The sequence below is a fragment of the Moschus berezovskii genome, chromosome 14 (assembly GCF_049115385.1).
Source record: "Moschus berezovskii isolate FMDL1 chromosome 14, NW_MosBer_1.0, whole genome shotgun sequence".
Classification (NCBI taxonomy): Eukaryota; Metazoa; Chordata; class Mammalia; order Artiodactyla; family Moschidae; genus Moschus; species Moschus berezovskii.
Window position 1 is genome coordinate 55,585,125 of NC_142473.1, and position 26,023 is coordinate 55,611,147.

The following is a 26,023-nucleotide window of genomic DNA, read 5'->3' on the forward strand; positions in this document are numbered from 1 at the left end:
AAATGATTAAAAAAAAAAAAAAGGAAAAGCCTTACGTAGAAAGGAAGTTAAATGATGAATGGAGATACTCTGATTAGTTCTGCTGTCTAGAACCTTATCCCTTGGAAAGGACCCCTTCTCTTAGATGGAAGGTGAGAAAGGACAGATCCCTTCACGGTAGTCTCCATACTACCACCACCACTTTCACAGCTGCATGGCCATACAACACTGTAAAGTGGGCTTGACTTTAGGTTAAAACAACCTAGGCAAACAAATCTAATCAGCAGGTTTTAGAAGTATAGGAAGTCCTAGTTCTCTGCAGACAAGCTTAACAGACTCTCAGAGTATAATGCATATGCCGAGAAAGCTAATGCAAACTCAGGCCATGTTAACAGACTCATAAAATCTCTGAAAAGGGGATCACTGCCCTGCTCTACACAATGATAGTCACGCCACATCAGAATTCAAATAGGGCACCAAAAACTTTGTGGCCATTTCATTACAAAATGACTAGGATGAGAGAAGACTTGAAACCATAGTTTGGAGTCCCAAGGTTTATTTGGCTTGGAGCTAGTAATATTTAAAAGTCTGGAACAGGGAAAAGGAGCTGTGCAGTCTTAGAGGACAGAACAAGGACCAAAGGGGCAAGCTGTAGAGAGAGCTAACTACATAACAGCAGCCCGCCATGTGTCAAGCGCTATGCCAGGTGCTTTCATAGTATTACCTTGGAATTCATCACAACATAAAGTATTTTTCTAATAACAAAGTGCTGTGTGTGCTCAGTCACTCAGTCATGTCCAACACTTTGCAACCCCATATAGACTTCCAGGCTTCTCTGTCCATGGAATTTTATAGACAAGAACACTGGAGAGGGTTGCCATTTCCTCCTCCATACAGAGTGCTTACGCTTACATTACTCCAACTGCCCAGAATGTCTTTCTACCCAGCTCCTTATATCCAAATAATAACATCTCCAGGCCCAGACTGAATGCCCCTCTTGTCTATAGAGACTTAACTTTTTGTATGTACTAATTACAATTCTCTTGCCAGACTGAACGTTCTTTAAAAGGCAAAGGTCATCACAATATATCATGATTCAATGCTGAATGGGGCATACTGCTCATAATGGGCCTTAAGAATAAATAAATGCCAAAGAAAATGTACAAATGACCAAAAACAACTCATGAAAAGATGTTCAACATCATTAGCCATCAAGGAAATACAAACCAAAACCACAAAGAGGTATCACTTCACACAACGGCTCTAATAAAAAAGACAGTAACAAGTGTTGGCAAAGATGCAGAGAAATCAGAACCCTCACACGTTATATTGCTGGTGAGAATGTAACTACTTTGGAAAACAGTCTGGCCATTTCTCAAAATGTTAAACACAGAGTTACAAAAAAAAATAAAAAAAAATAAACACAGAGTTACCACATGACCTAGCAACTCTACTCCTAGGTATCTGGCTAAGAGATAAAAAAATACATTCACACAAACATTTGTGCACACATGTTCGTAGCAGTGTTATTCATAAAGGCTGAAAAATGAAAACACAAATGTTCATCAACTGATGAATGTGTAAATAAAATGTAATATATCTATACATGGAATACTGTTCAGTCACAAAAAGGAACAAAGTACTGTACATGCTACAACAGAGGTGAACCTTGAAAACATATTAAGTGAAAGCAGCCAGTCATAAGAGGACAAATATTGTATGAGTCCATTTATATGAAATACTCAGACAGGGAAATCTGGGGGAAAAGAAAGTCAATTATTAGTTGTCAGAGTCCGGGAGAGGCGGGGAATGGGGAGTGAATGCTGATGGGACTGGGTTTTGGGGGGGAGGGGGGAAGCAGTGATGAAAATGTTCTGGTATTAAGACACAGTGATGGTTGCATAATCTTATGACTATATTAAAAAAATCACTGCACTGTATACTTTAAAAAGATGAATTTTATGATGTGTGAATTATATCTCAAAAGAGAAAAGAGTAAGTGAATGAGTAAATGTTTACTCAATTAGAGTAAGCTTATTACTCAGGAGACAGAGTATGCCTCATACCTAGAGGAGCCCAACTGTGGGCTGGATGGTGCCCATCAGAGAACCTAAAGAGGAGACAAGAACACTGGAGAGGAAGTGAGGCTGAAGACAACAGTGCCCTGGGTTCTGTCTGACCCATCAGGGGCTGTACCTGAGTCCCAGGTGGCCCTGAGAAGGATACTTACTGTTCTGCCTGCTGGACTCTGACCCCTGGGGATTGGACTCCTCCAACTGTGTGTGCTTTACATTTGGTCCTGCTCACTATCTGCAAAGGCTGGTCAAATACACAGACTTCCCAGGAGGCCTGGGTGCTATCCCCACAAACAAAAGGGCATTGAGATGGAAGCCTGAGCTCAGCCTCAAAGAGGGATTCTTATGCAGCTTTCCTGGGCCTCCCATCCACATGAATGGAGGATCCTGGAGACCAGTCAGTCTGCCCAGCTGCTGGACCCTGCTGGGGAGACTCTGGAGAATAAACAAGGTTTCATTCAACCAGTCAATCAACTGGCCAGACTCCATCTGTACTGTGTGCTTTCTAAGTGCCCAGTCAGCCTTGTTTGAGTAGCTACGGTGGAGGCAGGAAGAGGGGCTGTCCATCTGGCTGGGACAGCATGGCCTGGGTGAGGGGACACAGGCATGAAGCAACTGTGGAGAAAGACAAGGAGGTGAAGACTCAACAAGATACCATCTGGCTCAGACTTTGAGGCTTTGGGAATTCTGATAAGATCACCATGGGCTAGAACAAGCAGTTAACTGCAATGAGAAAAGCATACACTTTGCATTCATGTGGGACTTGGTTTAAATCACAGCTCTAGTCCTTATGCTGCAGGGTATTAAACGCTCAGTCGTGTCTGACTCTTTGTGACCCCGTGGACTGTAGCCCGTCAAGCTCCTCTCTCCATGGAATTCTTCAGGCAAAGATACTGGAGTGGTTTGCCATTCCCTTCTTCAGGGGATCATTCTGACCCCAGGGATTGAACCTGGGTCTCCTGCACAGCAGGCAGATTCTTTACCGTCTGAGCCACCAAGGAAGCCCATGTGGAAAATGGTCACAGCACAATCTGTTTTGCAATACTGCAGCAAAAATGAAGATAATACATATACAGTATCTGGTACTCTGCCTCATGCACACACACAGAGTGGGTATCTAATAAATAGCAGCTATTACTACTAGGGAAGGTGAGCTTTCTGAAAAAGAAAGGGCTTGAAGGGGGCAATAAACTATGAATAGGATCTAAACAGAAGAACATGGGTGGAGCTGGAAGCACTAAAAAGGCTAACAGGTAGGAAGAAGTAAGCTGTACGTTTAGGACCAAAGAAGCCAAGTCTGACTGGAATGGGGGTTTCTGGGATGGAGGGGAGTCAGGCTTGGCTGGCAGGAATGCAGAGGGAGGGGAAGGGAGGGGCGCTGTCAATGAAGAACAGAGTTGAGAGCAGGACAGATGAGGGATCTAGATTTGACATTCATCTTCAGGAAATTTGTACAGTTCTAGTAAGGAAGATTGAAATGGTTCTCCCTTGAGCTACAAAACATCTCCCTAAGCCTGGAAAAGTGCTGGGAGGAAACTGTGACCCAGGCAAGCTCCATTCTCCTTCAGGCATCACAGCATCCTCATCTATAAAATGAAGTGCTAGGATACTTCCAAGGGGGGCAACTTTAGTAAATTACTCAAGCAATCCAAATTTCTGCTTTCTCATCTATGAAATGGGGCTATACTACTTTCATAGTTGTTAAGGATTTAGTAATTTAAGTCTCATGTAATGCCTATTTCAAAAAAGGCATTTAATAAACACCAGTCACTATTAGTAATAGTTAATGTTATTAAACTGTGGTGTTGGAGAAGACTCTTGAGAGTCCCTTGGACTGCAAGGAGATCCAACTAGTCCATTCTAAAGGAGATCAGTCCTCGGTGTTCATTGGAAGGACTGATGCTAAAGCTGAAACTCCAATACTTTGGCCACCTCATGCGAAGAGTTGACTCACTGGAAAAGACTCTGATGCTGGGAGGGATTAGGGGCAGGAGGAGAAGGGCACGACAGAGAATGAGATGGCTGGATGGCATCACCGACTCGATGGTCATGAGTTTGAGTGAACTCTGGGAGTTGGTGATGTACAGGGAGGCCTGGCGTGCTGTGATTCATGGGGTCGCAGAGTTGGACACGACTGAGCAACTGAACTGAACTGAACTGAATGTTATTAAAATATTACTATTTTATGTATTTTAATATACATATACAAAGAATATATGTTTAAAATATACAAAATTATATTGTTAAAGTAATAAGGTAGAAACATTAAATGAAAACTCTAAATAAATGTGGGTTCTTAAAAAAAGTGCTAAAACTAAGGTGATAGGTTGAGTGTTTTTTTGATCCACCTTAATTCATTTACCTTGCTTTCATTAGTTCGGGTCTTTCTGAATGATCACACTAGGAGCTTAATAAAACTGTAGAGGGTAAAAACTGAATATCCAGAAAATTCTATCCATTATCTTATTTTGCTAGTTCAGGGGAAAAAACCTGGTATAATTAACAACACTCAAAAACAACTCTTACTATGCACTGAGCACCTAATAAGTATTAGGCACAGCACTCACTGGTTTTTCTCATTTAGTTTTCTCACTGAATACTCGCAGCAATGGTGTAAGTCAATCACCATCCCACTCTGCAGATGAAGAATCTAAGGCTAGAATCTTAGGCTACTTTCCCAAGGCCACAGAGAGCTAACCAATGGCACAGCTGGGATCCAAACCGTGTCTTCTGAGACTCATGACTGGGAATCAAAGCTTGTTTCCTCAGACTCTGAATTCCTTACTGCCAGGATTCCTGAAAAAGGCCGATGGGACTGCAGTTTGGGGTGGGAGTAGGGGTGCCAGGAGTCGGGAGAGGAAGCAGGCCTTGCATGGTGTTGGAGGCTGTCCATTGTAAGGGAGCTTTGTCTTATTCTGATAGCAGTGGCAGCTGAGTTGGGGTGGTTGGGAGGGGATTGATGTGCTCAGCAAACACATCAATTCTGATTGCTGAGAAACATTGGGAACCAATGTTATTGGGAACCAATAATATGAAAACCTCTCGGGCAGACCCACTGACAGAGGCACAAGAAGAGAACCACTTTATATGCCTTAGTAGGACTTTGTGCCTGGGACCCTTTTCCAAAGGAAGGAGAGGGAAGGAACCAGGATGCAGATGAGTTTAAGTTCAAAAGTAAGATTTTCTGAGACAGCAGAACTATGAGGCAAACTGCTAAAGTGAACACGGTAAACCCATAACATATCAGTTTGACTAATTTTAATATTCTTACGTTTCTCTCTGTTCCTCAGTTTCTGGGAAAACTCCTTGGGAAAAAATTCAACTGGTTCCAGTCATGCTGGTAGGATTTGTGTTATGGCCATGACTGAGCCGGGGCTTTGGAGAAGCAGCCCTTGGGCCATAACAATGGTGGTGGGGAGACTGAACCAGACAGCTGCCCCTGCTGGGGAGCCCTGAGGGACTGCAGTTTTGCGGCCTCACTGCCTCCACGGCTAGATCAGTGCCCAAGAAGATGCTGACACACATAGCTGGTAGGCACTCAGATTGGTTCCCAATGTTTCTCAGCAATCAGAATTGATGTGCTTGCTGAGGACATCAATCCCCTCCCAACCACCCCAACTCAGCTGCTGCTGCTATCAGAATAAGACAAAGCTCCCTACAATGGACAGCCTCCAACGCCATGCAAGGCCTGCTTCCTCTCCCGACTCCTGGCACCCCTACTCCCACCCCAAACTGCAGTCCCATCGGCCTTTTTCAGTCCTTCACACTTGCTGTTGTTCCTCCCACCATGGGGCCTCTATAAACAAAAGTTCCTTCTGCCAGGAAAACTCTTCCTGTCCTTCTTCACCTAAGTTAACTCCTTCACTTTATACTTGAGCTTCCTTTGGGAATTTTTCCCTGGCCAGAAGAAATCTCTCAGACACTTGAGATTCTTTATACCATTCCTTTGCAGCATTTGTGACAGCTGTAATTTCATATTTATATGATTAATGTCTGACTAAGCTTTAAGCTTCATGAGACAATGTCTGTACATTTTTGGCCTATCACCGATCCATCAGGGCTTAGCATAGTGTCAACACACAGTAGGTGTTATTTGCTGAATAAATAAATGATTGAATTAAATCACCATTTTTATTTTCTTTTTCCCTAAGGGGATGTCAATTCTGCTAGTTTATTATGACTGTAAATGACTACTAACATTTGCCTAACTCCTACCATTTACAAAACACTTTAAAAATACTCAATAAATATTTGTTAACTATTTACGCGAACAGTGATAAACAACACAGCAATGGTCTGCCACCTCCAAAACTCACAGTAGCGTGTGTGTGTGTGTGTGTGTGTGTGTGTGCGCGCGTGTGCGTGTGCGCAAGAAAGAAAGAGAGAGAAGGAAACAGATGACCCATCCCAAAAGAGGGTGATAAGTGCTATCACAGAGAAAGTATAAAAGTACTTGGAGGGACGGCTTCCTGGAAGATGTGACAGTGATGACCCAAAGGATGAATAATTCTCAAGACCACAGGAGTTCACCCTCCTGGAATTTTCATGAGTTCCTGGGAGGGTGGCCTGGCAAGTATCTTACAGTCAAGGTTACTGAGGAAGTTAAGGGACTACTAGCTCAAGACCGGAGAAAGCAATAGCACCCCACTCCAGTACTCTTGCCTGGAAAATCCCATGGATGGAGCAACCAGGTAGGCTGCAGTCCGTGGGGTCACTAAGAGTCGGACACGACTGAGCGACTTTCACTTTTTGCTTTCATGCTTTGGAGAAGGAAATGGCAACCCACTCCAATGTTCTTGCCTGGAGAATCCCAGGGACGGAGGAGCCTGGTGGCTGCCATCTATGGGGTCACACAGAGTCGGACACGACTGAAGCAACTCAGCAGCAGCAGCTCAAGACCACACAGCCAAGCAGCAGTGGGGCCAGCACTAGAGGCTCAACCGCAGGGCTGGGCTACCCTTCAGGGGCATCCCTCCTTGCCACAAGCCACTGCAGTAGGCGCTCGCTGTTCTCTGCTCCCGGGCTTGGCCAACTACCTGATCCTGTGGGGGTTCTCAGCAGCTGACTGGCTGTTTCCACAACTCACCTACTCATAAAGTTTTGAAAAAGCTGCTAACCCAATCTTCCCCAGTAGTTTTCTATCACCAGGGAGCAAGCAAACAGAGATTCTTTAAGTTCACACCTCAGAAAACATGCCAGACCCTGGACCACTCTGCAAAATTACTAGGCTGGTAAAGGCCCACTTGAGTAAGCCCTGGAGTTTCAGTGCATAATCTGGACCCTCCCCAAAGGGCTCAGTTTTCTCTGTAGAGTTTAACACTGAGAACTATATTTCAAAGTTCTCAGTGGGAACCCCATTAACAAGATGTGGAAACGAAGATTCAAAAAGGGAACGTCTGTGACTTATTAAGGGCTTCTCTGGTGGCTCACATGGTAAAGAATTTGTCTGCAGTGTATGATAACTGGGTTCAGTCCCTGGGGTCGGGAAGATCTCCTGGAGAAGCGAATGGCTACCCACTCCAGTATTCTTGCCTGGAGAACTCCATGGACACAGGAGCCTGGTGGGCTATAGTCCATAAAGTCACAAAGAGTCGGACATGACTGAGCTACTAACACTTTAACTTTTTTTTTTCATGATTTATTAAGAGTCCCAAAGACAGTAACTGTGACAGAAGTGGAACTTAGGTCTTCTAATTCTAAAATCCTTGTACTTTTTTTGCAGCATTATGCTGCCTTCCAACATCCCAGCATTCAAAAAGAAACCTGTATAGGTTATACCCTAGCATTCAACAAACATTCATAAGCTTCAAATTACAAGAGTGATGCCAGTGAGGCCTTGACCTTCCGTCTAGAATAAAGCTTTTGTTTCAACTTACTGCAAGCCACAAGAATATTTACATATTGACTGGTTAAGAGAGCTGGATGTTTTGGTTGCTCTCATGCCATCATTAATATTTTCCCATCCAGCCAAAGTGATACAACAATCGATAAACAGCCTCTCAGAGGCCCCGAGACAGCCGAATGTATTTACCAGCCAGGGTTTTTGTTAATTAGATAAAATCCTTGGATCAATGTGCAGAACATTTACCTATATTGGAGCTAAGCACATTCTGGACACCTTCATCCTGGCACAATGACAGCAAGTGCCTCAAGCCCCAAGCTGGGGCATCCAGGGATAAGAATCAAACCAAGCCATCAGTGCAAAGCTAGAATAAACGTGTTTGGCTTCCAACAAAACCCAACCCTTTCTTCTTTCCTGTGTTGCAAATCAGACTTTTTTCCGAAGGTATCTAGTAAACAAGTTTTAGCTGGTATGAAGTACTGTAATGTCTAAAACCATCAAACCAGAAATCAAAACAAGATGTCAAAACAATCTCTAGACTGATCTTTGAGGCTGCATGGCATGTACAGCAGGAAGAGTCAGAAAGATCCATTCAACTGTCTACTTGATATCTCCACTTGAATTTCTCACTGAAATGTTAAACTCAACATGTTCAAAACTGAACTCAATCTTTTCCTCCCAACCCAGTCCTCCTCCCCCAGCAGCTTCATCTCAGAGAACGGCAACAGTATCTCCACCGCTGATCAAGCCAGAAAACAGAAATTCATTCTTAACACCTTCTTCTCCCTAATCAATCATATGCAAATTCATTCATTCAAGATTCACCTACTGAGTACCCCCTACGTACCAGGCACTGATGCTGTTCTAAACATCACCAAGTCCTGTCTAACTTACCTCCTCCATCTCTGCTACTGACACCTTACTCCAAGTCACCACCTGCCACCATCCTTTCTGGTCTGGACTACTCCAGTCACTATCAACCAGTTTTCCTGCATCAACTGCAGCTCCCTATCAATCTATTCTCCATGGAGCAGCCAGAGTGATCTTTTAAAATTACAGATCTAGATCATGTCAACACATGTGTCTCTCTCTCTTTCTGTCACATACACACACCTTAAAATTCTTCAATGGCTGCCCACTGTTCTTAGTAAAAATAAAAACCATTAACATGGCCAACAGATCCAGTGTGATATGGTCTTTGCTTAACTCCCCAACCTTATTTCATGCCCTCTCCCACTTACAGTCCAGCGATTCTGGACTTCCCTCAATTCCTTTGCATCTTTTCTTGACTCAGGGCCTACTGTCCTTTTAACTCAGTATTATTCCAGCTTTCTCTTCATCCTTCAGAGTTCACTTCAACCTCACTCCCCACCCTCCACCGTTCCCATACTCAAGATTAGACTCCCATGTGTCTTGTCCTTCTTCACTTTTTAACAAAGTTTTACTGAGATATAATTCACACACCATAAAATCCATCTATTAAAAGTGCCCAACTTGTTTTTAGTAGATTCAGAGTTCTGTGATCTTGACTACCAACCCCAGAACATTTTCATGTGCCCCCACAAAAAACTCTGGACCCATTAGCAGTCACTCCCTATTCCCTCCCAACCCCAGCCTCTCCAGTCCTTGGCAATCACCAATCTACTTTCTGTCTGTATAGATTTGTCTATTCTGGACATTTCATATAAACTGAATCATATAATACGTGGTCTCTTGTCTGGCTTCTTTCACTTAACATAATGATTTCAAGGTTCTTTAACATAGCATACACGCAGTATTCATATTGATAAATAATATTCCACTGGATGCCTATATAGTACTTTTATTTACCCACTAAAGAGTTAATGGGCTTTGGGACTGTTTCCCTCTTTAGGCTATTATGAATAATGCTGCTATTAACATTCTTGTACCAAGTACATTCATGTACATTTTCATTTTTCTGGAGTACACACCTAGGAGTAGACTTGATGGGTCGTATGTTTAATATTTTGAAGAATTGCCAATTGCTTTCCAAAGCAATTACACCATTTCACATCTGCACCAGCAATATTTAAGGGCTCCAACTTTTCCACATCCTTACCAACACCTGCTATTATCTGTCTTTCTGATCACAGTTATCCTAATGTGTGAGAAGTGGTATCTCACTGTGGCTTTAATTAGTATTAAATATCCCCAAAGAAGGGAATAGTTGGCCACCCCAGTATTCTTGTCTGGAGAATCCCATGGACAGAAGAGCCTGGTTGGCTACAGCACATGGGGTCTCAAAGAGTCAGACATGATGGAGTGACTAAGCATAAGCATCCTAAAACTAATGATATTGAGCATCTTTTCATGTGCTTATTGGTCAATTTGAATATCTTCTTTGAAGAAACGTTTATTTGGATCCTTTGTCCACTTTTAAGTTGGGCTATCTTTTTTTATTGTTGAGTTTCTGTATTCTTAATACAAATCTCTTACTAATTTGCAAATATTTTCTCCCTTTTTGTGGGAGAGACTTTTCACCTTCTTGAAAGTGTCCTTTGAACACAAATATTTTTACTTTTGTAGCTAAATTTATCTCATTTTCTCTTTGATTTCCTGTGCTTTTGGTGCCATATCTAAGAAAGCTTGCCTAGCCCACAAAGATTTACTTCTATGTTTTCTTCTAAGGGTTTTATAGTTTTAACTCTTACATTTAAATCTACGATCCATTTTAAGTTAATTTTTGTGTACAGATGAGGCAGGGCTACAGTTGTATTTTTTTTACATGGCGATATCCAGTTGTCCCAGCACCATTTGTTGAAAGAGCAAATTGTATTTCATTTTAAAGTACGTTTAACTATAACTGCATAGTCACCTGGCTCCCAGTTAGACTGTAAGTACCAGGAGGGCAGGAACTGTGCCCATCCTGTTCACCACTGTTATCTCCAGCACTCAATCCAACACCTGTCTCCTAAGAAGCACTCAGGTATTTTGTCTGAACTGACTTAATAGTTTTATTAACAATAAACACTAACAACTCTATTTTGAGTTATAGGTATTATCATTTCCACATTACTCGGGCTTACAGAAGAGTCAGGCAACCTGTGCCTTGTTCTGCGGGTTCTCATTTTTGACATAAGTGTTCCCTCCTCACCTGAGAAGCGGGTTAGTGAGCTCCTCAGAGCAAGGACTGCTTCTCCTTCCTCATTTTGTTGCCGCCAACACAAATTCAGCTCAGGGCTAGGTGCAGGAGACAGGCCGGACAGATGAGTGACTGAGGGCAGAATGGACAAAGCTCTCCAGAACCAGGTTCCTACTTATCTCCAGTCTCTCTCGCCTCAGACTCTGATCCAGCAACACCAAACAGTGTAACAGAGTACAGCTTCCCCTCCTCACCACACACTTAGGCTGTTTCTTGCCTCAGCCTCAGTGCTTTCACTTACACTGTTCCTTTTGCCTAGAATGCCTTTGCCTTCTATTTGCTAAACACTCCTAATATTTTAAGACTCTGATCAAGCGTCATTTCCTCTGGGACATTTTCTCCAGTCCGCCCGTTAGATGGGGGCCATATGCTGGGCTCCTGTCTCGGCACTATGAGTGGAGACAACCTAAGGACATACATAGTGACTGGAAAGCATGGTGTCTGTCCATGAACTCTCCAGAATACTGGAGTGAGTAGCCATTCCCTTCTCCAGGGGATCTTCCCAACCAGGAACTGAACCTGCGTTTCCTGCACTGCAGGTGGACTCATCATCAGAGCCACCAGGGAAGCCCTCCTGTCTCAGCACAGATCATGCTGCGTTACCACAGTCTTCCCAGATTCCTTAATTGAGGCCAGGAAGCGAGTCTGGTCAGTTGTCCCCGATGCCAAGTAAACCACCCAGCATGTGGCAGGTGCTCAGCAAGCTTTCATCAAACGAACAAATGAATCCTGGAGAGAAAGGGCAGGCAGTCTGAAGTTCAAGACTGATACCGCCATATTTGCTTCATTTAAAAAAATGCTTGTGTCGATGGAAACAACTGAGTTAAGCACTCAGCAGAGGCCTAGCTCCCTGCTGGGAGAAGGGAAGTGGGCAGGGGTATAGTCTTTCACCCAGATTTGTTCGAAAAGAAATGTGATCTCCGCGACGAGAACAGGAGGCCTCACTACTCCCAACCCCGACAGCTCCTCACTCGGCTCTGTCCGATCCTGGACAGATGTGCCTTCAGACTGCCCTGGGCCCGAGGTTTCGGTTGAGTGGTTCCTGAGTCCAGGAGCCAGGCATGGGTGTGGGCTGAGCCCAGGAGCAGGGCCACCTGCTCGTGCTACTGACAGGTGGGATGGGGCCTCAGGACCAGGCTTCCACTCCTGAAGAGTCACAGCTGGACTTGCAAACAATGTTTAAGTGCCTTGGGGGAAGAAGGAAACAGCGGCCACATAAAGAGAAAGGAGAGAAGGACGGGAAGGAAAAGGGATCCAGTCTCCTTCTGATATAGCCAGCTGGAGTTTGAAAATAAGACTCTGGACTGCCTGCTTCCGGTTTGCTGGAAAGTCAGTAAAAAGTAGCTTTCCCAAACTTTCACGGTACTGGAAAAGAGGATAAGACACGTGTGGAACCAGACCTTGTCCCTGCCATGGGGAGGCACACAATCCAGTGTTTAAGTTGAAGGCCAGTCCAAAGCTCCTTAATATAAAAACAAACATGGTGAATGGCAGAACCTTCCCTGTGCCTTTAGCCAGGCAGGCCCACACCACAAATTGTTAGCCAGCTCCATGTAAAACAGGTAACAATGCCCACACTTCAGAGCTGTTGGTTTGATCATCTCATGCTGCCTGAGGATCCCTCATCTGTTCCTGATTAAGGCAGTGTGTGAACCACGCTGGTTTTCCTGTTCAAGGGCTGAGTGCCTCCTCAGTCCTGATGTTCAGCCCAGCTTCTCCCAACTGATATCCAACTTCTCTTCTAGCAAAGCAGTCCTCTCTTGCACAGCTGGCACAGCTCTTCCTAGAAGACCTGACCACCAACCTCCCCCAGCCCCCGCCCCCACCCCAGGCCAGCAGAAGGTGCAGGGCAATGGGCAGATCACACTCAGCTGGGAGGAGTCTGAAGTACTTGAGCAGAGGTTGGGAGGCTTTAAGCAAAGGTGTCAGGAGCACAGCGTACACACAGCGGTCTGTGTGGAGGGCCCACACCTAGAACCCAGAAACTAAGATTCCAGAGTATTCTTAAAGATGATGAAACTCCCCAGCTCCAAACAGAAGAGCTTTGGATTGCTTCCCTACACTATCAAGAGCTCTCCCAAGGCTCTGGGAAGGTAGGGGGTCATCAAGGCAGAGGCACACACAGCCCAGAACCCAGAGAGGGACAGGAGAAAAGGAGGGGAGAGACAGCATTACTCCAGGTCTGAGTTTTATACCAAATACTGATTTGACCACACAGATCACACAGATGGTGACCCAACTGTGCATAAACTATGAGTAAATATTTTTAAAAATTGAGAATGGAATTCTATCCTGGTATTAGCAGCTCTGCTAGGCAGAGCTAAAGGCCAGGACACAGATAGGAAGAAATTAACAGTACCTGTGCAGAGTCTAGGGTGTAAAAAGGCTAAATAAACAAGGACCTGTGGTAGGAATTCAAGGAAGTTTCCTCCAAGCACGGGTAGTCAGGCTCCCCCCACTCCTTCCTGTAGGTCCAGCTCTCTGAGCAGGAAAAGCTGTGATTGGCAGGTCACATGTTTGTTTCCTTGAGACCACACGATGACGGTGAGGGGAGACTGTCAGTTCTGAGGGGCCGGGTCTGTGCCTTGCTCATCTCTGCCTCCCTCACAAGGGGTGAAGGGAGATTCTGATTGAGTCTTCATGATCGAGAGAGACAGCACAAGAGGAGGCAGGAGAAAAACAGGTTAGAGACTGGGGACATACAGGGAAATCCTTGCAGATACTAGCCACATAGGCAAGAACAAATGTTCTGAACCACACACATACCATAAATTCAATCATTTTCTGTAATTTGGGGGTGAGAGGTTTAATCGTTATTAAGAAAAATGTGTATTTGAAAGAGCTAAATCAATCAGCCCTTGGGGGCTAAGTGAAACAGGAAAGGAATATGTTAAGGCTATATATGGTCCCCCTGCTTATTTAATTTCTATGCAGAGTACATCATGCAAAATGCTGGGCTGGATGAAGCACAAGCTAGAATCAAGATCGCAGGAAGAAATATCAATAACCTCAGATAAGCAGATGATACCACCCTTATGGCAGAAAGTAAAGAGGAACTAAAGAGCCTCTTGATGAAGGTGAAAAAGGAGAGTAAAAAAGTTACCTTAAAATTCAACATTCAAAAAGTGAAGATTATGGCATCCGGTCCCCATTTCAAACAGATGGGGAAACAATGAAAACAGTAATGGACTTTATTTTCTTGGGCTCCAAAATCCCCTCGGCTGGTGGAGCACAGCCATGAAATTAAAAGACACTTGCTCCTTGGAAGAAAAGCTATGACAAATCTAGAGGGCGTACAGAGACACTACTTTGCTGACAAAGATGTGTATAGTCAAAGGTATGGTTCTTCCAGTAGTCATGTACAGATATGAGAGTTGGACCATAAAGAAGGCTGAGCGCCGAAGAATTGATGCATTTAAACTGCAGTGCCGGAGAAGACTCTTGACAGTCCCTTAGACTGCAAGGAGATCAAACCACTCAATTCTAAAGGAAATCAACCCTGAATATTCACTGGAAGGACTGATGCTGAAGCTGAAGCCCCAAGACTTTGGCCACCTGAAGAGAAGAGCTGACTCACTGGAAAAGACCCTGATGCTGAGAAAGACTAAAGGCAGGAAGAGAAGGGGACGACAGAGGATGAGATGGTTGGATTGCATCATCAACTCAATGGACATGAGTTTGCGCAAACCCTGGGAGATACTGAACAACAGGAAACGTGGTGTGCTACAGTCCACGGGTTCGCAAAGAGTCGGACATAACTGAGTGACTGAACAAAACTCAGCCTCCCCTAGTGAGGAACAGGTGCTTTCACAGCCCTGCTGCTCTGCACATGCATGGCCTATCCCGGCTTGCCAGAGGAAAGCAGTAGCCTGGCAGCAGTCACCTAGCAGTCATCAACAGGTGACTAAAGGGTCAGCAAAGGCCTTAAATGAGGGGCACAGCCAGCTGCCACCCCGTCATGCCACCATACTGCAGCAGAAGGAAACGAGGCTCATCTGTTTCTGAGGGAATGAATATGCCATACACTGCCTGCAGTTATGAATGGCTCTTATAACAGCAAGCTGACATCTGTGCTTGGTTTTTAAGATGCATCATCGCATGTTTATTAAACTACTGCTCCATCATATTTATTTGACTACGAAACAACTCCCAGCCCATACTTCCAAAAGTGGTTTATTAAAAACTAAGCCTTGAACATTAATACTCAAAAGCACCCTTGAGAGTCAATAATAATATAGCAGATAAAATGAAAGGGAATCAAAGCAGTAAGTCTTGAGTGGGGTTGTGGCTGCCTTTCAACACTTTCTTGCATGTTCAGGCAGCTAGAGTGGGGAAGAGCACCATGGGTGCACGGCGCTGGGTGCAGTGATAGCCACTCCAATAACCTAATTTCCTGTCTAAAAGGTGGACATGGTGGCAGGGAAGGGAGGGTGTCACATGGCCACCTGCTGCTGCTAAGTCACTTCAATCATGTCCGACTCTGTGCGACCCCATGGACCGCAGCCTACGCTCCTCCGTCCATGGGCTTTTCCAGGCAAGAGTACTGGAGTGGGGTGCCATCACCTGCTCCCCCATAGCCAACTAGCTCTACACAAAAGGCAGTAAAAAAAAAAAAAAAGGCTAAAGTTCAGCCTAACGCCGGGCACCAAGTTTCACCAAGAATGAAACCTCTGTCCCTAACGAACAGCCCCACATTGATGCCCCATGTCACAGCATCCATCCAGGACAGACTCTACTCTGCCCTGGCACCCAGCTGAGGCCTGGATCAAGTCCTGTCCCTGCACAGGAACAAGCCTCCGATATAACTGACCAGTGGTCGCTGGGGGAACAGATGAGCTAGGGAAGCTGGAAAAATGCAGTCAGCCCCCGGGCAGGTGCCCAGCATGGGCACCCGGCCCTGCAGGCTGGTGGCTCTGGCAGAAAGATCTCTCCCAGCTCCCTCCCAGATCTCCAAGTGTCTCCACACTTGCCCACCCGCACTCCATCCAGTCAATAAGCAATCACCCGCGGCCAATCCCACAGAGAAACAAGAACAAAGTGGAAGATTCACCGAGGAACCCACAAGATGCAGGAGGGACCCCAAACCATGCCCTGAGAAGAACAGAACAACTGAAGGATTGGGGCTGTTTGGGGCCAGAAAAAAAGACACAGGGACTGACTCTCTACCTTAAGATATCTAAGGGCTGACCTGGGCCAAAGGAGCCCAAGTGACTGACTGACCATCAGGAAGTCACACGGTTTGGTTCCCAGCTCAGTGTGAGGATTTCCTCCAAGGCAGTCACCACCAGGACAAGGGCCCCACCCCGCTCAGGCCCCCTGCATGGGACGGCAAGGCCTGGGGTTCGATACTCACCTGCTGACTTCTTGGACATTGTTGGCTCGAGCAGCTTCCATCAGGGCAGCATCTGAAGAGAGAGGGGGCACCAATCAGATCCCTGGCCAGGACCTAACCCTCAGAGCTTCCTGGAGGGCCCAGAAAGACATTGGAAGTGAAGGCACTTTAGATACATGGGCTTTAACAAGTAAAAAGATGCCAAGATATACAAAGAGAAAGCTAGTCCTTCCCTGCCCACGTGAAAGCCTCTGTTAATGACTTGTCTTCCAAATCTATCAGAGCCCAGACTCAGAACTCTCTTCACACAGGTGATCCAAGGAAAGCGTTAGTACCATGTGTGGCCTACAGTAAACACTCAGTGTGAACACCTTCACCCTTCATTAGCCATAAAGCTCTGCAGGCTTATGTAACCATCACACATTATTAATCACCCCCTACCTTGCCCCACTTTCTCTTCCAAAGTCAATTTCTCAGCCGAGTTTTGATGTTACAGGTCACAAACCTAGCAGGAGGACAGGATAGGGAGGAGCAGGCAGCGGTGTGGACCCCTCCGAGAGCGGAGAGAGCTTTGACCAGGAGCCGGGCTCCACCATACCCTGTCCACTATTCACCATGTGCTGTGGCAGTCTTTCCCCCACAATGCCAGTTTCCCTGACTATAAAGCAGAGGCACTAATCCCTGCCCTGACAGCCTTACAAGGATGCTAAAGAAATAATGGTTGAAAAGCCTGCAAACATCCCAGTGCCAAACCCAACGAAGGGAGAACCAAAGTAGAGAATTCCAATCCATCCCTTAGGAGTCACCAGGCCTGGTAGAAAGGCAATGGCAAGCTTGGCCTGGCCTGGGCAGCGTGCGGGCTGTTGGCACCACCTTGTGGCCATGAGGAAAAGCTGTCAACAGCAGTGGCACATTCTCTCTCCCAGGCGGCTGCAACACTGCGCTCAGCTGGTCCTGAGCTCCACTGACGGGCACCAGACAGACTCAGACCCAGCCCTGTCTCAGGGAGCTCTCAGTCCAGCCAAGAGAGTCACCAAGTGAAACAGAGAGGCAGCACGGGGGCAGGGTGGAAGAGCAGACCTGGGTCAGGTCCTAACTCTGCCACTTATTGCTGTATGACATGGCTCATTCACCTAACCTCCTGTACAATATCCACCTTATCAGACATATGCAAACCTGTGGTTCAGACCGATGCATAGGCCTCCACGCTGCCTCCTGGCCTAGGCTCCAGGGCCAGGTCTTCCTTGGTTCCCCAGCTGTTCCCCCAGTACACATCCAGGCACGCTTGGGCAGCCCCCAGCTGGAAGGGGAACAAGCCTTCCTCAGATACGGCTGTATTCTCTCTCCCCTCACTCTTTTAAAAAGAAGTAGCTTCTGCAAGGTCCCAGAGGGAATGAGGAATGAGCTGAGATTAGAACCGGTGTCCCCTGGCTCCTAAAGGGCAGTACTGATTATGCTGCACCGAGGGCCTTGGCTCACAACTCGCAAGTCAGGAGACAAGGGAACTGGCAAGTCAGAAGCATTGGGACTGGGCGTGGTTTGGTAAACGTCATATATTTTGGTAAAAAAAAAACCCCAGTGTCTTTGGCTGGGGTTCACATGCCACAGAGTCCAATCTGGAGCCCCCCCCCGCAAAAGCTCTGAGGCAAGACCTTGGACACCTTCTCCCCATCTGTCTAAACCTGCTGAACTTGGGACATTCCCTGCTCATCAATTTTTCGTGGCTTTCCATCACCTATAGGAGAATTTCAAACCTTCCAAACCTTCACACCTGATATCCAGACCCTACTCCATCTGCTCTCACCTCATTTGAAAGACCTCCTCTCCTCCAACCAGGCTGGACAAACTGCTAGCCTCTATATGTACTATGCTGACCTGAGCTTTGTTCCTGGAAACATCTGCATAGAATAGAAACCATCTTAAGAAACATTTACTAAGTACCTACTAAGTACCAGGGACTATGATGGACAACGCAAAAGTTATTAGGGAAAGGAACAGGCATCAACCTGAAAATATCAAGATGCACTCCCTGCTCTCAAGGAGCTCACAGTATCACTCTCCTTTCCATCTCTTGCCTTATCCTTCAGAACTCAAATTCAAATTCCCCATCCTCAAGGAAGGTCTCCAATCATTCAGGAAGGCTTTCCTGACCATGCTGGCCTTCTGATGCCCCAAAACACACTATCAGATGACTTGCCAGATGCACAGGTCTAATGGCCCACACCGTCCCTTTAATTGGCATTGTGTTAAGTCAGGAGTTCCACATCAAGCTTTAAAGTAAGTGCACAGAGGGTATTCATACCTCCGTGGGTGTGGAAGTAATAGAATCATAGTGTGCCTAAGCTAGAAGAACCCTTAGGAGCTCTGTTTCAACACCGTCATTTTATAGATGAGGAAACAGGACCATGAGGAAGAGCAAAAGTCCAAAGTCACGTGGGAATTAAAGGCAGAACAAAACAAGACCCCAGGTGACCTTTCTCCCTGCGGAGGCTCTTCCTATACAGCTGGCCACATCCTGCTGAATAAACAAATGAACATCAAGGGCATCCCTCCTCTTGGTCCAAAGTCTCAGAGCTTGCGGTGCATGGAATCTTGAAACACCATGCCTCACTCTTCTCTTTGAGGAAGAGCTGAGAACCTGAGTAGCTGGATTCACGCAGGCTAGAAGTCTAGCTCTCTGCCTGCTCTCCCAGTCCCTGCTTGGCTCCATGCACCCAGGGGTGATGCCAATCTGGGTCAGCCAGCCCCCGTGGTTCTCTGGTTCTCCAGTGAGCCACCTCCCTGTATTTCTTGTCCTGCCAACTTCCCCACATAGCAAGATCACCTCATGCCTGAGACCAGGCACAGCAGAACCCTAGGAACACACCCACACTGCTGAACTTCAAAAGGAATCAGAATAAGAGCACTGTAAGAGTACTGAGAAATCATCCTCCACCTGTGGGGAAACAATCTAGAGAGAAGCAAGCAGAGCCAAAGCTGGCACTGAAACCAAGTCTCTTCCGTTCTTAGGCCATGGACCCCAAGGGCTGTAGCCTGCCAGGCTCTTCTGTCCATGGAATTTTTCAAGCAAAAATACAGAAGTTGGTTGCCATTCTCTACTCCAGGGGATTTTCCCAGACCAGGGATCAAACCCATGTCTCCTGCATCTCCTGCATTGGCAGGTGGATACTTTACCACTGCACCACATGGGAAGCCAAAGAGGAGGTTTCCTGGAGACCTCTTAAAAGAGGAACTGAACCAGGTAGAATGGTAGAGAAATAGGCCACATGCTAATTTCAGATGTTTAGTCCAATGCTCCCATTGTACAGATGGATAAGGTGATGCTCCAAGAAGGGAAGCTGACCTCTAATAACTGTATTATTATAATACAGTAATTATTATTATGGGCTTCCTAGGTGGCGCCAGGGGTAAAGAACCAAGCTGCCAATGCAAGAGGCATAGAAGACCCAGGTTTGATTCCTAGTTAGGGAAGATCCCCTAAAGGAGGGCATGGCAACCCACTCCAGTATTCTTGCCTGGAGAATCCCATGGACAGAGGAGCCTGGCAGGCTACTGTCCACAGGGTACCAAAGAGTCAGACATGACTGAAGCTACTAGGCACACATGCAATTATTACTCTAATACAATAACAGTTGCATTAATTTGAGAAATTACACAACTCAGAGGCACTGAACTCCTCAGCTTGCTCTATGACCAAATTATGTCTGGGTCCCACCAGGACTGAAGCTCTAGTGGTCTAAATCTGTAAGCAACTCCCACCCTCCAACCACATGGACTCAGGACCCTCCTCCCGCCTCTCACTTGCACAAAACCAGACTGTCCCGATAATTACCCTTGCTGGACGGGCTCTTGCTGTAACAATGAACCACCAGAGCCGTGGCCAAGGCCCACACGCCCAATCCTGCTCTGCTGAGGACTCCATTCCAGCTGTCCTGCCCAGGCAGTGTGTCTTCGGGGCTAGGAAGGCGTCCCCACGTGGAAGCTGCAAGGCAGGGGGTCTCGGTACATCCTCTCTGGCGCCCTCCAGTGGCTGCCCCTCCTCCGGTGAGTAGGGCCGGCGACGTTCCATGGCGCCTCCCGACGGCCGCCCTCAGCCATTGAGGCTCCCCGCGGCCCCCAGTGGTCACACTCTGGCCGGTGGCACTTTCATGGCTCCGGAGCGATGGGGACCTAAGCAGCTGGAGAAGGAGCCGCGGCGCCGGCGCTGTTCTCTTCGACACCAGGGACCCCAGCATCGTGACAGCTGCTTCGATAACCCCCTGGTGCCGGCCCCTGTGCTGACCACTTCCAACATGGCTGCCGCGGCGCGTTCGAAGACGCCGCGGAGTGGAATTACGCACTACCTCACGGGAGTGGTAGTCCCTAACCCTAGATCTTGACGTACCAAGTGGAGAAATAAACTACATTTCCCAGAAGGCTATGGAATTTGCGTCATAAAGACTGCAGACTTACAGTATCCTGGGGCATATTGGGAAATGGAGTTTGGGCATGGGGGCGTGGCAAGAAGGGAAACACATAGCAGGGGCCAGGCCAATAGAGTTAAGGTTGGAATCCCAGAGTCTCCTTCCAAGTTTAGCTAAAACATGCGATGCAATTTCTGAGTATTGTAAATTAAACAGGACTCTTCAGCAGAGGCAAGTCATGAAACTTGTGCTTCTTTTAGCCTATATCTCTTTTTAGCCTAGGACTGCTTTTCATGAAGATAGCTAGGGTAACTGGTGCACCTGAAATAGGAATTCCTTTTCTTTGCTCTCTCTCTCTCTTTCTGTTAAAAATTTGATGCCTAATCTTGCTTTCCCACTTGTCCTGTATTTAAGATGCTTTCATATGTTCTATCTCTCTCATCCTTGTAGCAGCCGCATAAGGGAAGCTGGGCTAGGACTATTATTCCTGTGTACAGGGAAGGGATTTTAAGCTCAAAAATAAAAGAATTTGTCAACCAATCAATTGCCGGGAGCCAGCGAGGGAAATCCTACCTATAGCAAAGGTCAACTGGGGAAGAGGCCTGACAGGCAAAGGCTAATCAGGACTTGAGGAACCCCCTGGACTTACGTGAGCATCTGTAAAGCAAAGAAAACTGGAGTCTGACTGCTTTACTATCTTACGCCTCTTACCAAGTCCTCTAATACTTACAAGGGCTTCCCCCCAACCACCTTTCTCTGAAAACATTAATTCAGAGCTGTAGTTTAAAAGTTCTCCTCGGCTTAATAGGAGTGTTCCAATCCAAGCCCCTCTGATAGCTTTCTAACTTGCATGACAAGTTTGTCCGGGCTCTTACAACTATGAGTGTGACTGTTTATAGCCTCCCAGCCATGCAAGGACAGAAAGCCTAATATTCTAAAATACAGGAATCTGTTGAAGAAGTTAAAATCATTAGAGTAGTACTAAAAAAGATTTCATTGTTGAATCAATGCTTGCTGCAAAGTTTCCTCTATCTATTGTATCCTTGAAAATATATTAATCACATATAGAGAATATAAGTAGTAGCCTTTGATTTAACCACATCAGATCTTAAGTTAATAAATTCCTTTCTTGCAGCTCACTACACCTGTGCCTTATAGGAATGTAACTTTGTTATGTGTCTAGCACCTAACTTTAGGAAAGTCACCTTAAAAGAAAAGTCTTTTACTTGCTAACTAACCTATTGTTAGGAGAGAGGGCCATAAACTGTTAGCAGGCCCCCTGGCCAGAAGAGGATGTAAACCACCTAAAACTTTTATCACAAGACACACAAAAATAAGCCCTGATCCTGATAAGGGTCAAGACTGCTGACCCCACGCGATTTTGGCGTGACTCTATACCTCCCTTTCTCTGTTTCTTATGCGCATAACTTAGGGTATAAAAGCAGCACTGGAAAATAAAGTTTTGGGCCTTGCTCACTGAAGCTTGGTCTCCCCGTGTCGTTCTTTCTCTTTTTCCATCCTTTTCTCTATTCTCCTTTTTCTGGTTGAGATCCTTGGAGCGCTGGGCCCTCTGAGTTTACTTATCTGCCTGGGCTTCTAAGACTCACTCGAGGGGGTGCCCTGGTGGGGTGCCTCCAGTGATTCGAGAGGGCGCCTGTGGCCTACGTAAACAGAGCAAGCCCCGTGCTGGGGTTTTATTGGTTTCCAGCGTAAACCAAGGAATCATCAGCCCCTGTCTCTTTCTCTCTCTCTCTCTCTCTGACGCCGACGCCGTTCATCCCGAGGATACCCTGGGTCATATCGAGGCTGGTCCCCGATAATCAATAAATAAAGCTCAAGCTTTCAACTCCAAGCCATCACCCCTTTGATACTTGCACCCTCATCCTGCCCTCATTTCTCCAGATTGAACCCATCTGGTTCATTTGAGCAGGCAAAAGATGAAGTGCTTTTTTTCCTAGGTGAGAAGTGGATTTATTTAGAGAGAAACACACTCCACAGAGCTCCAGCCTTCTCAGAAGCAAGAGCAGCCTTGGGAGAAGCACACTCCACAGACTAGAGTGTGGGCTGTTGCAGAGGGTATGAGTAGTCTTGCAATGCAGTGTGGTTAGTTTTTATAGGCTGGGTTATTTCACAGGCTAATGAGAAAAGCTGTGATAAACCTAGACAGCATATTAAAAAGCAGAGACATCACTTTGCCGAGAAAGATACAGATAGTCAAAACTATGATTTTCCCAATAGTCATGTATGGGTATGAGAGCTGGACCATAAAGAAGGCTGAGCACTGAAGAATTGATACTTTCGAACTGTGGTGTTGGAGAAGACACTTGAGAGTCCCCTGGACTGCAAGGAGATCAAACCAGTCAATCCTAAAAGACACAAATCCTGAATATTCAGAGAAGGATTGATGCTAGAGCTGAAGCTCCAATACTTTCGCCACCTGATGTGAAGAGCTGACTCACTGGAAAAGATCTTTATACTGGGAAAGATTGAAAGCAGGAGAAGGGGGACAGAGGACGAGATGGCTGGATGGCATCACCAACTCAATGGACATGAGTTTGAGCAACTTTGGGAGATGGTGAAGGACAAGGAAACCTGGCCTGCTGCAGGAGCAACTTAAGGGAGGATTATTCCAACTTTTTGGTGGGGGGGGTGTTCAGTTCAGTTCAGTTCGGTCGCTCAGTCGTGTCCGACTCTTTGCGACCTCATGAATCACAGCATGCCAGGCCTCCCTGTCCATCACCAACTCCCAGAGTTCACTCAAACTCATGTCCATAGAGTCGGTGATGCCATCCAGCCATCTCATTCTCGGTCGTCCCCTTCTCCTCCCGCCCCCAACCTTTCCCAGCATCAGAGTCTTTTCCAGTGAGTCAACTCGTCACATGAGGTGGCCAAAGTATTGGAGTTTCAGTTTTAGCATCAGTCCTTCCAGTGAACACACAGGATTGATCTCCTTTAGAATGGACTGGTTGGATCTCAGCAGCACCTAAATTTTATTAAGTATTTTCTATGTTCCAACATTGTGCTAAATAACCCCCCTGCATCTGTTATTTATATAAATACTCAGAAAAGTTTCCCCCAAGTTTTGCTGAGTATGTTTGTTTTTCTTTCATGTGATCTCTCTAGTCAATGAAGGCACAATACCCCAACGACAATCTGTAAACCACATTTGAGAAATTCTGGAGAAACATATCTAAGCATTTTACAAAAACAGAAGAAGTTAATGGGTACTGAGTGCTGAGATTTATTCTGAGCCCTGAGCTAATAAACACTTTATATGAGCAAATTCTCTTAATCGCTATTTTAACCCTAGAAGTTAGATACTATTAAAATTCCCAGATTTGTCTGACTCAGAGCCCAAGCTCTTAGCCATTACACAGCTTGCTTTCCTGAGGAACAAAATGTGTGTGTATTGTGTCTATATGTGTAAGGGTGTGAGCAAAAAATTTTCTGGATTATTTTTTTCCTCAAATACATTGCCCACTTTCTTGTATTAACGAATAGAAGGTAGTGAATATAATTTAATCTTTTTCTGATGGTTGAGGTTATTGCTATCACAACAGATTTTTTTTAATATACCATGTTGTAAATGTAGAGACTGTGAGCGTTAACCATGCACGGGAAATATTTTGCAGAATAAATCTGTTATATCACCTCCTCTTCTTCTCATCTGCCTCTTTCTCATGGACTCAAAGTGAAGAATGTAGCCTTTGGCAGAGTAACATACTTTTTACACTAAGGATGAGAAATTTGTTTATGAAAACTCTGTAGGTGAATTATTTAGTAAATGGTGTTGGGACAACTAAGGAGCCAATTGGGGGAAAAAATTGGATTTCAAGCTTAACCTTTCCACCAAAATAAATGCCTATTGAATCAAAATGTTGAAATGTGAAAAAAGAAACCATAAAAATGCTTGAATACACATTGTATGTTTTAAAAAATGACTTTGAAGTTGAGAAACTTTCTAAGCATGACACAAAATTCAGAACCCACAGTGGAAAAGACTGGTATATTTGACTCTATGAAATATAATTCTGATGGAAAAATACCATAAACAGTGAAAAACATAAATGACAGTCTGGGAAAAACATAGTCACACCATAGTGATGAAGGGCTAAGTAATACAAAGAATGCCTATAACATATGAAAAGATCTGCAAGACAAGAAAGAAATGGGCAGGAGCGATGTCTGTGTTCGCTTATACCACACCTTGTGCACAGTAAAGGCAGGGTCTTCCTGGGGCTGAACTAGGGAAAGGGGTTCAGTGAGCCCTGTGCTGCCAGATTTCTGCTTCCACTTCTATTAGCTCAGGCTTTTGAGCTGCACATGAACTGCACATCCAATCATAGTAGCCTGGAACAAAGGACTTGACTAAAGAGCTCACAAGAAAAAAAAGTTATACGAAAATATGCTCAACAACACCTGTGATAAGAAATGCACAAATCAAAACTATAACAATCCATATCCTGTACCTTATACATAAATGATCTCAAAATGGGTCATAGACCCAAAGGTAAAACCTAAATTCTAAAAGCTCTAGAAGAAAACAGATAGAAAATCTTTGTGACTTTGAGTAAGGCTAAGATTTCTTACATACAACACCAAAAACATTCATTTAAAAAAAAAGAGAGAGATAAATTAGACGTCATCAAAATTGAAAACTTTTACTCTGCAAAAGCCATGGTTGAGGTATGTGCATGCTCAGTCGTGTCTGACTCTCTACAACGCCATGGACTGTGGCTTGCCAGGCTCCTCTGTCCATGGATATTCTCCAGGCAAGAATACTGGAGTGGATTGCCATTTCCTCCTCCAGGGGAATTTCCCCACCCAGGGATTGAACCTGTGTCTCCTGCATTGGCAGGCAGATTCTTTACCACTGAGCCACCTGGGAATCCCATCATCAAGGTATCAGGATATAAAGAGAGATGACGTAAGACACAATTGTGCATTAACTGGGAGTTATATTTGGTGAAAAAGTGTAAAAACCCTAACCACTGACTATAAAAATGTTTAACTTAGGACTACCCTCGTGTCTCAGTAGTATAGAATGCATTTGCCAATGCAGGAGACCCAGGTTCCATCCCTTATCTGGGAAAATTCCACATGCCTCAGAGCAACTAAGCCCAGACACCTTAGAGCCTGTGCTTGGCAACAAGAGAAGCCACCACAGCGAGAAACCTGCACACCACAACCACCCTGCTGGCTGCAACTAGGGAAAAGTCCGCCCAGCAA

The 26,023-nt window shown here is 45.5% G+C and overlaps 1 protein-coding gene across 1 annotated transcript in view; it reads right to left on the bottom strand.

Annotated features, from left to right (window-relative positions):
- Positions 1–20,705, bottom strand: part of CLPB (ClpB family mitochondrial disaggregase) — a 143,114-nt gene extending 122,409 nt beyond the window's left edge. The window contains exons 1-2 of the mRNA XM_055423598.2: positions 20,224–20,705; positions 16,413–16,464 (exon numbers count right to left, since the gene is read on the bottom strand). Coding sequence (XP_055279573.2) covers positions 16,413–16,464; positions 20,224–20,626 — 455 coding nt within the window. The 5' untranslated portion in view covers positions 20,627–20,705. The remainder of the gene's footprint in view (positions 1–16,412; positions 16,465–20,223) is intronic.
- Between the last annotated feature and the right edge of the window lie 5,318 nt (positions 20,706–26,023).